This window comes from Pseudomyrmex gracilis, unplaced genomic scaffold (assembly GCF_002006095.1).
Source record: "Pseudomyrmex gracilis isolate BER0280 unplaced genomic scaffold, ASM200609v1 scaffold_22, whole genome shotgun sequence".
Lineage (NCBI taxonomy): Eukaryota > Metazoa > Arthropoda > Insecta > Hymenoptera > Formicidae > Pseudomyrmex > Pseudomyrmex gracilis.
In genome coordinates this window covers 876,237-891,174 of record NW_018020606.1, presented here as the reverse complement: position 1 = coordinate 891,174, position 14,938 = coordinate 876,237, and the positions used below count along the sequence as shown (strand labels likewise).

The 14,938-nt window shown below is 40.4% G+C and overlaps 1 protein-coding gene across 2 annotated transcripts in view; it reads left to right on the top strand.

Moving 5' to 3' along the window:
* Positions 1 to 14,938, top strand: part of LOC109851960 (solute carrier organic anion transporter family member 3A1) — an 84,740-nt gene that overhangs the window by 20,002 nt on the left and 49,800 nt on the right. The window contains exon 1 of one of the 2 annotated variants that reach the window (XM_020422607.1): positions 10,920 to 12,249. The exons of the other annotated variant lie outside the window; for it this stretch is intronic. Coding sequence (XP_020278196.1) covers positions 12,215 to 12,249 — 35 coding nt within the window. The 5' untranslated portion in view covers positions 10,920 to 12,214. Of the gene's footprint in view, positions 1 to 10,919; positions 12,250 to 14,938 lie in introns of those variants that run through there. 2 annotated transcript variants of the gene reach the window in all.

The window sequence follows — 14,938 nt, the reverse complement described above, 5'->3', positions numbered from 1 at the left end:
CCGACGCTTCTTTATGTATATTCCACCACGAGGAAACGGTCGTCGTGTCTTTACAAATTGTCGCAGACGCAACGCTTTAAGAGACACTCATCAGCATATGATTGAATTTTGATTTTTCAGATACCTACTGATAACGCTCATTCGTCTCGGCTTTCGTGCGCGAACGAAAGAAAGAAAATACGCTCAAAATCGGCAAGACAAAACTTTAGTAACGTCGGTACGATTTAAAAGTTGAATTTGTATAGAACGTAACGACCGTTACGCAAAGTACAAAAAATAAATATATATCAAAATTTTTCAAATATGTAACAATTGTTTCCAAAAAAGTGTATATTGAAAGTTTTACACGTACATTATTTAACTCCTTTTCATTTAAATCAAACATGGTAATCTAATCGATGAGCGAAACAATTAGGAGAGACGGTAACTGCGAGCGAATTACATTTGCAAATTATCACTAAGACCCTGTTGCTATTGGCGAAGCGAGAGATGCGAATTTAAAGCAGTTGCCGGCGAATGCACCAGACGTTGAATAAGAAATAAACTGTTACATAAAAATAATAAGACTCGTGTATGTGTGTAAGGTCAAAATGGCACGTGTTGCCGTTGTGTGAGTGAGCAGACAGCTGAGACATTGTAGCTCCAGGACGAGACGAGTGGAAGGTACAGATTTCAATTTGAGTTTTGACAATGCCGAATGCAGGCTTGCGCTAATTTACTAATTTAAGCATAATTGCCTTCTTCGAAGAGGCAGAGACGAAATATATATTGAGGGTCAACGGTTTACTGCATTAGACAGACGTTAAGGTCGCAATAATTAAGAATAATACGAAAGAATCTCAAGCGCCGGGTTTGCGTCAGATATTTCTTCGCGAGAAATTTTATCGTCCATTAATGTGCGTCAGCACGCAAACGCATTATGCAAAATATATATGTCAAGTAACGATCGACAAGCATATCGTACATCGTGATTTTTTTTTGTTCACTCGCACATAATTCAACGTACCTACAGTCTTAAGCTCTTAAGATGTTAATAACAATAATTGTAATTCTCGCCGTGTAAAGAGAGAGAGAGAGAGAGAGAGAGACAGAGGGATTACGTATCTTCTAAAAATAATATAATTTCTCTACAAGTTCAATTAACGTTAATCGTTGCTAAGTGCAATGCGAGAAAAATAGACGAAACTGTTATTGACAGCTTATAATACGAGCGCGCGCGCGATCCCTTGACGAGCAATTCGGTTGACGACATTTGTCGGCGACGGTCGTTCGAGGCAGGCGATCAACTTCGTTGCTCCCTGATGAATAAGTTAATCGGGTTAATCCATATGTGGCTCCGTTAAACGTTAGAAAAGCTTAATCACTTCCGTGTGCGTACGGTGGTCAATGCTCTTCCTCGTTGGCAGCGTGCTGCGCCGCGACCACCGCGCGCCGCCCGTCCCGCTCGCGCGCGGAATATGTGCGTGTGCACGCTTTATGCTATTGTAACATTATAAGATTATTCGCGGTCGTAGTCGTCGGTTTCGTAATTTCTGTCTGGCCGCGCGCGAGCGTGAGACTGCCGCTTCGCGTTAGATTGGCTCTAATTTTCCAATAGAGACTGACACGCTCGCGCTCTCGTCGACATACATGCGCTCTTCTGAGTCTAATCACGAAATTCCTCGTCTTTCTTCGTGTGCGGTTGACCCGTTTTGTTCTTTATGCGAAGTTACGAAATTTTACAAAACAGACGAATAATGTCTTGTAGAGTACAAAGTGCGCACACAATTGTGCTTCGAGACTCACGTATGAGCAAATTGAAATTGTCAATCAGCACATCTACACTTTTCCTTACGAATTAACGAAATATTAGTATATTCTTCGGTACAAAAGTCAAATATATACCGAGTTCGCACACGCACGGGCGAGCTTACAGCGACACCGAATTATTGTCGTTCTCTCTAACATGTGAACGTTGAATTGTTATATCGAAACGAGCCACAGTGATGGTATATAGCGACGAGCAATCCGGCAGAGGCGTGAAATGCATTTGCATCGATATCTGGGCCACAGTGTCTCGTTTCCCAATGAAGTCGTTGGGTCCGCGGTTGACCAATCCGCCCTAATGACGATTCATCGTCGTATAGGCTGTTTGGTTCAACGCACTTGCACCCAACCGCGCAAATAACGCGAACGGCGGCGGCGTGCGCGTGCGATACTGTGACTCCGATATCTTCAGACTCTCCGATATCTTTTAGTAACGAGGGAATATCTCTTTTCTCTACGTGACGAGAATGTATGTATTCGGGACGCGTATTCAGTGCGAAACTCTCGTCGTGACGAGAAGCGAAATTATGAGCGATTTAGAATTGCGCACATCTATATTTCGCAATGTTTATCGCGCGCGACGTTTTTTTAATTTCACATATTTTGTCACCGATCTTAAAATAGCAAAAATGTGAACGAATATCGCGTTGTTTTTCGTTAGAAATATTTCTTGTATTCCACGAGTTTTGTGTATACGTTTTATTTATAATTGGAATCTGAAAAGATTTACTTGCACGCTTCTCCTGCTGTGATTTATGTGTCACTTAAAATTCTTTATATACACATATGTTGAAAAAGTACCCAGCGATAGAACAAAATGGATTATGCAATTTCGCGACTTACCAGAGTCGTAGTTTATATTTGAACATCACGTGTTGTTTTCGAAAGTCTTCGTTTTGCGCGCGATTTCGCGTTTGGAGTGTTGCGCAAAATCGGATTTATAGGGCGAATTTACATGCCGACGGGACACAACCGACGTCTGAATTTTCGTTTGAATTCGTTCTTCATTCGGTGACGCAAGCGCGCCGAATTTGCGCATTGCGTCCTACTGCTGTGGCTATCGTAGATAAGAATCTGAGCCACGTTATCGCGCTCGGCCGACCGCATTCATTTAGAGTGCAGCGTGATGAACAATAATAATCACTGAGCACGCAGGAGAGATTTTATATTTGTGCGGCTATCTACAAAAATGTGCCTTGTCACGAAGGTATGCATGTTTTACGATTTCGTCATGTTTGTCGTCATGACAGGAAGAAACTCGAAAATAATTCGATGCAATATGAGCGAGGAGAAATTAGAAGTAATTTCGTTAAATTTGTTAAAAAATGTATTTTTGAACGCGATAAAACTTTATGCTAATATCATTTGCGAGAGAAAAAACATAATGTTTTCAGAACTCCAATATACATCTCGTATTCTGCATAAAATACTCCGCGATCTCATAAAAGCTGACAATATATGTACGTGGTGAACAAAGTTGTTGCCCACGAGCTACTTTAAATTATTGCATTAGTCTCAACAATGCAACATTGTTGTCGTGTTCGCTTGATAGACGCTGCCAGCCAATATACGATGCTATTTGACTAGATCTACGATGTCGCGTTCTAGCGATAAACAAATTAATTACTCGTAATGCAACACTTAACCAGTTTAGAATGCGCGCATACCAGCTCGTGAATTGTACTTGTTGACATATTGATACGTATACGATATATTGACATGTACACACAGTATATTGATAGTATATATAATATAGATATGTGTCACACTATATGTAGACACGTAAATTGTTTTTGTAAAAACATGTGTGTGTGTGCGTGTGAATTTTAATTTTGAACAATTTATATTTCTCATCCCACATTTAATTATGCATTGCGTTTCTTGTACAACAAAAAAATATTCTTCTTTAGTTTTTTAACACGCAGCACGTTAAAATTGTCAACAAATCGATCGGCGAAGCTACGTTTTGTCGGCTTGAAAGATCAGCCGTTTGCATTTTTTTTCCGCGCAATTTACATTTTGCGATCGTATAAATTTCGCGAAACTTTTTTTCGCGCGGATAATTGTGGCGTTTCGTTTGTGAAACGATGCGTGTGTGACAGACGCGGAGAAAGGGAGAAAAAATAAAGCGTTCTCCGTTCTCGACGAGTGCAATAAAGGCAAATGGACGGACGGGATGAGGAAAACGACGTTGCAGTCAGCCCGGTGCAATATGTGGGCCAGACAACAATAATTGTTCGGCGTTTCCTGGTATATTATGTCGCGTCTAATTGATACAGAGAAGCCGCTAATTCCGACGTTGTTATCGTGCTATCTTTAGCGGAGACTCCGCGCACTCTCACTTAGCGGGTGTGTATTTTCGTACGAGAACATCTCCGGAAGCTTTCGCTATATATCGTTCAATTTGCAATTGAAATCATTCGTCTTTATTGAAACAAAATAAAAAGTGCTTGATTTCAGTTTTGCAAAAAACGCATTTTATCGCGATCAAATAAATAACATCGTTGGAAGAAAACGTTTATAAAATTTTTTATATAATACGTTTTATCGAAATAAGCCACGAATTAAGTCATCTTCAGTTTTATAACTTCTCTGAGTCTTACGATTATATGATTTTTGCGCAAACATGCTAATTTGCTACATCATATTCTCTTATGCAATTAGAAGTGAGCATGATCATAAGTTAAAAACATCGTTGAGTTTCAATGAAATAATAAAGCAAGAAAAAAAATTAATTAGCACTTGCATTAGCACTTGCATTAGCACTGTCGTAAGACAGATGCAAGAGTTTTCTACATCTTGTCGCAAAAACTAAAGATAATATACTGACATAATACATATTAAATAGAAACGGTCGATGGCGAGGAATGCTGTCTGCCGCAACAAATAAAATATGTGCCAAGTATACACTCATAGATACATATACATATAAATTTTATTTGAATTATTAGAAGCTGAGAAACAAGTTATGCGTGGGAAATCATTAACGATATTATTATCGAGAAAATATTGACGCGCGACCTCTTCTTCATTAAAAATTTAACGTGAGGTAACTTATGTGTTGTTTCTTTTTTTTCGTAAATTATAATTACCAAACACAACAGACGCGCCTAATATGCGTGAAATATTAATTTAACCCTGAACTGTCAAAATGTAATTTTGACAGCAACTCAAGTTGCTTCTTTCCACGAAAGATGCCGCAAAAAAAGCTATTGATCATTGATCGCGAAAAAGAAGCGACAAGGAATACATTGACGGGGAACTGTTTAAGAGAGGCGGGAATGTTAATTATGAAATTATATTAATTATATTTTTTCTCTCTCATAACTTGAACGTCGAATATTCACGTCGTTAATGAAGACTCATAATCGATAATTATTATCTCAACATTTCATCAAAATTTATTTTCTTTGGTGTAAAAACAATTTCTCGATACGTTGAATAACATCAATTTATTAAATAGCCTATTAAAATCAATCGCGCGCACGCCGAGTATTTCTGTCGCTCAATCATTACGACGATCGATCTCTTGCCATCGAGCCGCAGAGATTACGCCGCGCCGTGCCGGCGTAGATAACTTCGTTATCCTTTCACTTATGGGAGAATGCGACCACCCTTACCGCGATTCCTATGTGAAATTCCAAGGTCGCGACGTCTCGATGAAGGTCAATTTATGTTACATTCGCCGAAGAGTCTAATAAGGTCCTTTCATTTATGTTAATCTCGGCTGGCTCACGTTCAGAATAACGGCAAGCTGCGTGTCGCCGACCGCGGATAAACCAACGTCCATGAATTGCGCGCGCGACAGTGCCGTGTTTATCGCGTGGTTTTAATTACGTCACGTGTAATATATATACGTGTGATTTGTTGGTAGGTGGTGCACAAAGAGTTTAATGCTAAATTATTGTGTGTGACGTCAGAACTGAAACGAAATTCTCACATCAATGTTGTAATATCAAAGACAAGATATTTTTCTATTTTTTTTTTATCGCGTGTGTGAGAATTTTTTTTTTTTTTTTTTTAAATCTCGGTAATATTAAATTATAAGTGCGCATGAAAGAATCTCGAAGGTTTGTGTACACGAATAAATATTCTTCAAATCTAAATGAGCTACGATATTACACATACTTAGAAACTATACGATAATTCATGATTCCTTGAAAGTGTATTTGCATCATACGCGCAAAACACATTAATTTCTCTATCGTCCCGTGGCTTTGCGCATTAACATATAATATATCAATCTTTTCACACTTTGCGCGTAATACTTATCATTCACGACGGTCGCTACCAGGAAGCTAGGAAAGGCGACCACTCCTTCCTGCGACGCATAAAAATTCACGACAAACTGTCGGCAAACAGTCTCTCGCCAAATTCGTCGTGGCGATACGAAATTCGCGCGTGAAAAACCGCATCCGTTCTCTATAATCCGTTGTTCAGTCAATACAGAATCCTGTCGGGCGCGCGTAACGGTATCCAATGGGTACCGGACTCTTCTCACACGTCGCGCAATTGCGTCGCGACGCCCTGTCCGGTCGGGCTCTCCCCGGTACTCGTTCGAGAGAGTACCTGCGTATTCAATCGACGGTGGTACGTGCCCGCGATACGTACATACGCCGTGTGTTACGTCGGCGTATATTGATGTAGCCGGCGCGATACGTGCGTGTCCCGTGTGTTCCTGTATGTATGTACGTACGTATCTCGACGTGCGGCGACACGGGCTGAATGTCAATCGTTCGCGCGAAACGGTTCGATATGCCGCGGATTATGTGTGCGAATTTCTTCCTTTCTGCGACGTCGAGCATCGATCGAAGGCGGACGCCCCAGACGGCCGCCTTCGTTTCCTGACGACGCCCGAGGAATTTACGAGTTGGTCCCTGCGCGAAAGTTTCTCTTACCGCTTCTTAACGAAACTCGGAGAAAATAAAATAAGCCGGATTTACAATTACAAGTTGCAAAAACATTATGTAAAAAAGTACATTTGAATAGAGAAAATACATGTATAAAAATAGGAGAAAAAGTGCAATAGCAATTGCAAAACATAGTTTTTAACTACACGCGGTTTTACTAGTACATGTATATTTACATAAAACTTTGTGTTTATTTATTTATATTTATATTAAATTTATTTATTTATTTATTTATGTTACATTTAAATTATATCGTTGATATTTTTAATTCTATATAAAACAAAATTCGAAGACTTACGATGAGAAGCTGAATCCTTATAATTCGGGATCATCCTTGAATTTGGGTGTGTCCATCCTCTTATAGTGAGACTTCTTCAAAGTTTAGGCCTGACTTTCAACCCTACTAACTAGTTTTTTAGGGACCGCCCGAGAGATAAAAGGCTTGGCCCGGAGAGTTTGAAGGCGCAGAACCGTCTACCTTTGTTCGTGAAGTTAATTATTGCTCACTCTTTATGCAGCAACTTTGAAATTAGCATAAGTAATTGCAAATAATTTTACATATAAACTGCACTTTATAGCGAAAAATATTGATACAAAGTATGCCATCTGGAAATGAATCTGGATACACGTAAACTTAATTATCTTTTTAATTCATTGTTTTCAGTATTTACAAAATATTTATTATTCGAAGGAAAGTGCTTAATTACACAAATTTTATACATTACAGTTTCTAAATTATATTAGAAACACACTTTTACTCTTAGAAATATCTCAATTGTCAACAATTTTGCAATTTTTTTGCGAGTATTACAAGATTTCATTTCATTATTCCGCTCGAGTTCCTCAACAGCAAGACGGAAATCTTGACAAGGAAAAATCCTTAGATAGTGAGAACACCTTTTGCGGTCAACCGAGAAATAACACCGCAAAGGACAATATCAGTGATTACTTTTGTACGACCGATTAAGAACGAAAACGAAATTGAATTCCACGTTGCGCTATAACGGAAGCAATTCTGTCATTTTGTAGGAAGTCACTTCGCGTTTTCCTACACTTTCTAAATACCCACATAAAGAACCTTCTTATAACCGACCACTGGGTACGACCAGCAAAAGAACGACTCGCTAATCTTTTCGCCACGCGCAAATCTTTGTCAATCGGCAAGCATATAGCGAGCCACGCATGAAAGTATCCAAACAGGATACGAAGGATTGAGTCTTGTTAGTCCCCAATCGCCAAATCGGAGCCGGCGATTTCGGCGTCCCGCGTGACGCTCGTTCCATCTCTCGATTCGACAATTCAACCGGTCGGCATTTCAACTTTCTAAGAGACGTTTTTTTTTTTTTTTTTTTTGATAGAAATCTGATAATTGCCGCAGTGAGATCGAGAATAGGCCAATAAATTTAAAGAGAAAATAAGATGGAAATTTAAAAGTAAAAAGCCAAAAGTCGTAGTAAAATCTAGCCTTGTTAGAATATTCTACACGTATTATTTTTGTCAAATGCGAATCGAGTCAATCAAGCGAAGGAAAAAATAGTCACTGAGAACAAAGTCTCTTAAGTTTGTATTCTGACTTATCATTAATTATTTATCTGTGGATAAAAAAAAAAAAAATTCGGCAGAAGCAAAATGGTAGAAGCAGACAGAACCGAATAGCGTTGCAATGTTAGACGTGCAATTAATTTACATATATTCTTTTGACAAGAGACGCCGGTTGTTCGGTTCCTACCACATCAGAAACTCGTATATAAAAGATGACATCGTTTGGCAATGCGGTCCGATTATTATGTCTATTTTCTTTTTTATCTCTCCTCTCATGAGACCAGATCTTCGTAAAGTCGAAAGAAGGGTGTTTGAAGAGAACGAGGACGACTATCAAAGGGGGAAAAGAAAGAGGAGAGGGTGAAACTGTCGGCTGCGCTGCACGGCAGTCTAACCAACCAGTCGATTACGGTGCCGAAACAAGCACCAAAACGTCTCTCCAACCAGTTTTGGGCAGTGTTTTCGCTCGTGGCTATAAAGAAAAGGACGGAGAACTTTGGCAAGATTGTGAAGGAAGTATGTCGTCTACGCGACGGAGAAAGCGAGAGCCTTCGAGAACAGCCGTGACTGAAAAAGAGAACTGAAAGAGGAAGTACGATTATCCGCAAAGAGGAGAGAGAAAGCGAGACGAAGCGGTAAGTAAAGAATAGAAAGAAAAACGCGTTTTTGAAAGTGAAAAAGACGCGAGTTAGAAAATTATCAAAGACAATGTTTTTTAGATACCGAGAAAAGATATGTACGTAATAAAAGGAAACTCAAGGAAGGAAGAGGATTGTTCTATGTGCCTATTCTTCTTTGCGCAAAGTACCCACATAAAACTTTTTTGGCAAAAAAAGGTACGACAAGAAAAGAAAATGACATCTTTTTATCGCGGACTGTACAAGGTAGAATGTGTGGAATGAAGAAGTTTACAGAAAAAGAGAAAGAACCGAACACACGCACTGATCGAGAGAAGCGGAAAAGTCGTGGCGACTAAGATAAGAAATAGCAAGAGAGTAAGGAAGCGGAGATACCAAAGGAACCACCTTGGGGTTGCTGTCGGGGAGAAAGGCAAACATCATAGAAGAGGAAAAGGGAAGAAAAACCAATGAGGGAGGGGTTACCGAGTTTCAGTTTCGTTCATTTCGCGCGTCTGCTCACAATCAGCGCGAAACGGGAGTCGAGAGTGAACCTGTTCAACGGCGAGGCGAGATGGAGAGAGACGGGGAACGACAGAGAGTGGGAACGACAGAGCTCGGCGGTGCACCAACCGCGTGAGTATTCAACGGCAGGAACGATAGAGAGAGACGGGATGTCCTCCACGAGAGCAGAATGAACTGAGACAGGAGGAGAGATCGACTCCTCACATGAGGGACAGAGAAAAAGAGAGACGGATAGGGGATATAGTGATAGAACAAGTGCGAGAAAGACGGGATGAGATAGGGAGTGCGAGAGAGTGCGGTGGAAAACGACAGAATGGGAGAGCAAGAGAGAAAGAAAGAGAGGTGGTTAGACTTGGGAGGCGCTCTGCTCCCAATAACGACTCTCGCCCTCGCTCAGTCGCGCGCGAACCGCGGAGCTGTGAGTATCTCGTTATCTCTCTCTTTTTCTCTCTCTTTCTCTCTCACTCTCTTGCTCTGCTAAAAAGAGCGAGAGATTGCGGTTTTTCTCGTGCTCGTTCTTCTCTACCTGCCAAACACGTACCGGTACTGAATCGGCACGTGCGATAAGAGGAAGAAAAAAGAAGAAGTGAGGGTGAAGATAGACACTGGTGTGCAGCAAGAGAGTAGTTGATCCAAGGTTATTATTTTAATGATCCCCTCAGCTTCGGAAAAAAAAAAAAGACTGCACACGAAGTAGCACGAGAAAAGTGGAATCTGCGGAATCTTCTGTCATCCCGCGTGAACCAGAATTCAGAAGAAAATACCGCGGCGCTCATCGCGAAGTTGTTCGGGAAAAAATAGCGTTTCGCGCGAATCGAGTACGATCGTCGGAGAAAAAAAGCGCGGTTCGTAAGTCAATTGTTCCTTTTGACAAAGTTTTGCCGATTCCGCGCGAAAGATTTATCTCAGGAAATCAATGAATCGGCGGCGCGTACGGGAGAATTCTCGCTCGCATCGGATAAGTAGTCAGTCGATGACATTTACGTCATAATTTTCCAAGTGGCGCACAGTGGGGTGATTATTCCACCGCCGGATCGCTCGAGATAATTAGTAGCTTTAAGAATAACGGGGGACAGAGCCGCGTGTTTATTATAACTCTCACTCGGAGCGAAAACGATGACAAACTTTGGGAAACGTCTATCGATCCGGGAAAAGTGATGAGAGTTTTTGTTTTTCAACGCTAGAGAAATAACGCGTTAAAAAAAAAAAAAAAAAACATTTACTCCAGAAATTATATAAATTTCACACCAGAGAGAGAGATTAGAATCAAGAGACACGGTCGTGTCCCGCGTCAAGTTCAACAAAGTCGCGCGCGGCAACGTTATTAGCAATAAGCGAAGAGTTACATGTCAAGTTCGGCGATTACCAAAGTCCAATTCCGCAATATGTGCGGAAAAATACTGGACACGAGTTAACTGAGCCAGACCAAAAAAAAAAAAAAAAAAAAAAAAAAAAAACTCCTTTTGCTTTGCGGATCACCATCGGTCAATTAGCTACAAANAAAAAAAAAAAAAAAAAAAAGAAAAAAAACTCCTTTTCGCTTTGCGGATCACCATCGGTCAATTAGCTACAAAGTACGTGGTGCAGTAGTAGCGCTTACGTTGCAAGTCGACATTTCAACATCTGTACAAGTCACAAAAACGTTATGAAATTCGTTTACCGATGACATCTATGTCACAATTTTTCGAAAAATCGTTGATTTTACATTATTATTAACAGATCGATCGTCACACGTTTGTTCTTCCAATTATCCGACATTCAACATTTTTCCGACTGTTTCGCGATCTGACGTTTGCGGCAAAAACGTTCGTTGTTGAGATTTCTATTCTTCCTGATTAAAGTAGCGCTCAAGTTAAGCGAAAATCGTTCGATCCAGCTTTCTGCCAAGCATCAATTCCCCTGGCTGGAAGAAGCGTTCCCGAGGAGAGAGACTCGATAATCCCACCACGATGTGCCAAGTGCCGTGCACTCCGAGATAAGACGGTCCCGCACGAAACGGAGAGAAGCGACGACGATCGTGGGGCGACGGGTGGCAGCTGGAAGAAACACGAAGGATCGATAGATCTGTAATGCAAAGAGCGATCGACGTGCAACAACGACACGGATACCCAGATATCGCGGATCGGGCGAAACGGAGAGACCGGTAGGTCGGAATAGGAACGAATGAGGGGAAGGTTTATTGATTGTTTAACGTGCCTTGAACCCCGCATAGAGGTCTTTTTTTTAAGCACACGACGTGAGTTCACGTGAAACCACATGTTCACGGAACGAATGAGTACTTTTCGAGGTTATCATCTCTCGGGGGGGAACGTCGCACTGAATCGGGGCGATATCAACGACGATCGCAACGACGACGATAACGCAATTTTGTTGAGTGCGGAGCGGTGCATCCGAAGATACGTACGACTCGTGATCAAGTGAAGGAACCGTATAAGCATCACCATACGTAGTTCTTCGGTATCGTTTCTTCCGGTTTGGAATATATAAAATTGAAGAAGAACCGAGACGACGACGAGAAGGCGACAACGAGGTGGAAACGAGTAGAATACGACGCGCGCGGCGTGCATGTGTCGTCGCCGCTGCACCGAGGAAGCAACGACACGTCGACGGAGGACGCGGAGGAGCTATTTTGGAGCCCGCCAAATATCTCACCACGGTGGTACAGAGTCGAGGCTGCGCGCGTTCTCTCTCCTCGCTCTTCTCTTCCTCCTCTGTCCCGCTTCTTCCTCTCGCTTTCCGCGAGTGTTCTCTTCTCTCTTTTCCTCCGGTTAATTCCTCCTCACGAAGCAGCGGCCGATTCTGCGCCGATGACGCATGGCACCGAGCAAAAGCACCGCAACGTATGATAGGTAGGAGCTTCATTTCTTCTTTCTTTTTTCTCGTTTTTTTTTCCCTTTGGTCTCCGCGCCGACCCTGGCCGTGTGGTGACCGTGAGTAAAACGGTTCGTGAGGAAAGGGGTTGGTTTGTCGGTTCGGGGATGCGTCGACACTTTTCAGGGGTTGATTCGGTACCTGACCGTGAGAAATTCATCGCGCAATTGACTTTACACGCAGGGTAAAAATCGCGCTTCGTGCTCTGCTTCGTAACATTGAGTTACCGGGATGTGATGTAATTCGATCTTTTCTTGAAGTACCACTCCTTTCAAATATTTCTTTAAGCTAGAAACAATGATGTTATATTTATATTATATTTTTGTTTTTCCGACGCATTGCTGTCAAAATGAATTGAAGACGGTAAAACATAAGAACAATTACATTTTAACGGGATCTTAAAAAAAATACATAAGTTTGCACATATAACTATAATAATAATAATAATATACTAAATGCGATATTTAACACAAACAATTAATTTGACAAGCGATAACACTTCTTTTGAAATTTTATTATAATATTATTTGTGTTGTGAAAATATAATTTTCGACATTATTATATTCGGAGTAAACTATGAAGCTGCGCGCGTGCGCTCGCTATATACGCGCGAATGTAACGAGATTATTTTTACACGTGCCCCACGTACTACGTCATTGGTAGTTTGTGTTGTTGTGTGTTGCTTTCATACACAACACGTTCTATCTCATATATTAAATATTCTTTCTGAAAGAACACGTTTCGCGCATTTAAGAATATTTATATGCAATACAGACACATATTTTTGTGTGTACGGATTGAATAAAACAAAACTTTTTGCGTTATTGTGCGCCGAAAGAAAGTTCGCTAAAAAGAAATTAAAAACAGCCATCACGTTCTCTTACGGTTTCTCATCGATCATCGCGATATCTGCATACGACGTCATCCTTCGTCACAATGGCGCATTGAAACGCGACATTTTCACTTATTTCGGTCACTGCTGACAATAACGTCAGTGGGTCAACGTCACGTGTCGTGAATAATTTGGTGCAAACGCGTATGTAAAAATCAGCGCGCTTCAGCAAATTTTTCTTACATTTATTACACACATTTATTACTAAAATTATCCAAAAAGTAGCGAGTTACACATGTAACATCTTCAACAAAAAATCATTATTAATGCGACGCAATTATCTACGTATTCTGACGAATAATAAAAAAAAGAATTGATTGATTGTAATTAAAAAAAAAAAAAATACATAAAAAATGAAGTTGATAAACAAACAGAAAGATTTATTTGTACCAAAGATTTTCTGTACACACCGTTTGCGACGAGATTGCGCATTTTGTAGCGAGAGGCTCATCAAGTCGCGCCGAGAACTCGACCCGCAGAAATTCGTGTTTTTTCTTTCGCATGGTCAATGGCGCATGGACCGGACGTCGCTTGCCGATCACGTCTCCCACCCAAGCTGAATTATACGCGAGGGGGATAAAATTCGAGACTGCGCGACGCGACGCGCTTGAAGAACCTTCGAAAATCCTCGGGAACGTGAGCTGTCGCACTGACGAGCGCCGATTAGCGAATAAAGTTATGTGCGGCCATGTTTTATGCCTGATCGATTGAACAAACACAAGAAAGGAGAAGAGGAATCTTTTTCCCCCGGCACCTTTACACGGAATATTTTTACTGTTTGCGAAGATCTCACAATCATTGTAAAAGAGATAGCTTCGAGGAATTCGTAATCGAATTAGGGGATCAAAATAAGGACCCAGAATATGACACGGGGTTTTATTTTCGCAGCTCTTTTACGCATTTTTTACGTCTTTTATTACAAACATATCTTTTTATTATTTTGTTATTTTTATTCTATTTTGTTCGAAGAAAATATTTGTTGGTTCCTATAGTGAGCAACACGCACGAAAATAATAATTTATGATTCGCGCAGTTTAGTAATTTATATGTGAAATTTTTATATATAAAATAACGTTACGATAATTTGAGCTAAGTAAAAACAATTATTATACACACTTTCTAAATCTATTACAAAAATACTTATACAAATTTTTATCTTAAATCTTAAACTTTAATCTTACTAACCGAAGCGGCAATACAACTTGCGTTGTACTTAACGTAAAACCGTTTGGTGTTAACGACAGCAATATACAGTATTCGTAAGCTGTTGAAGATTCTTAAAAAAAGTGTCTTCTGTAGACAAAATGAATATTTATATCCGAGATAAGTAAGTCGTAAATGAGTTTCGAAAACTGTGGGCTACTTGGGTTCTAAATGATCGTCGTCGTGCGTAAGTGTTCACGTGAAAGAGAATCGAGAATGGTTAGTTTCGAAATCTTAATAAGATGTATTGTGTAAAACATTGTAAACCAAATGAGTTATCACAAGATAGATATATAATTCGATGTAATTAACAAGAAGGTAACAACATGCAACATTTACATCGTTATTTTTTAGATTTTGCTGAGATATTTTAGTTGCTACAAAATAACTTTGCTGTCTCTAAAACAAAAATAACAATATAACGTCTTTACAAAGTATAAGCGCGTAAATGTTATATAGATTTATCACTTAGATCTCGGTTGACCACCTTTGCGATAGACGATGAAGAGTGGTTAATGATGGTTCCATGAGTCTCGTGGTGAGGAACAACAAAAAGTTGACTTCTCAACTTC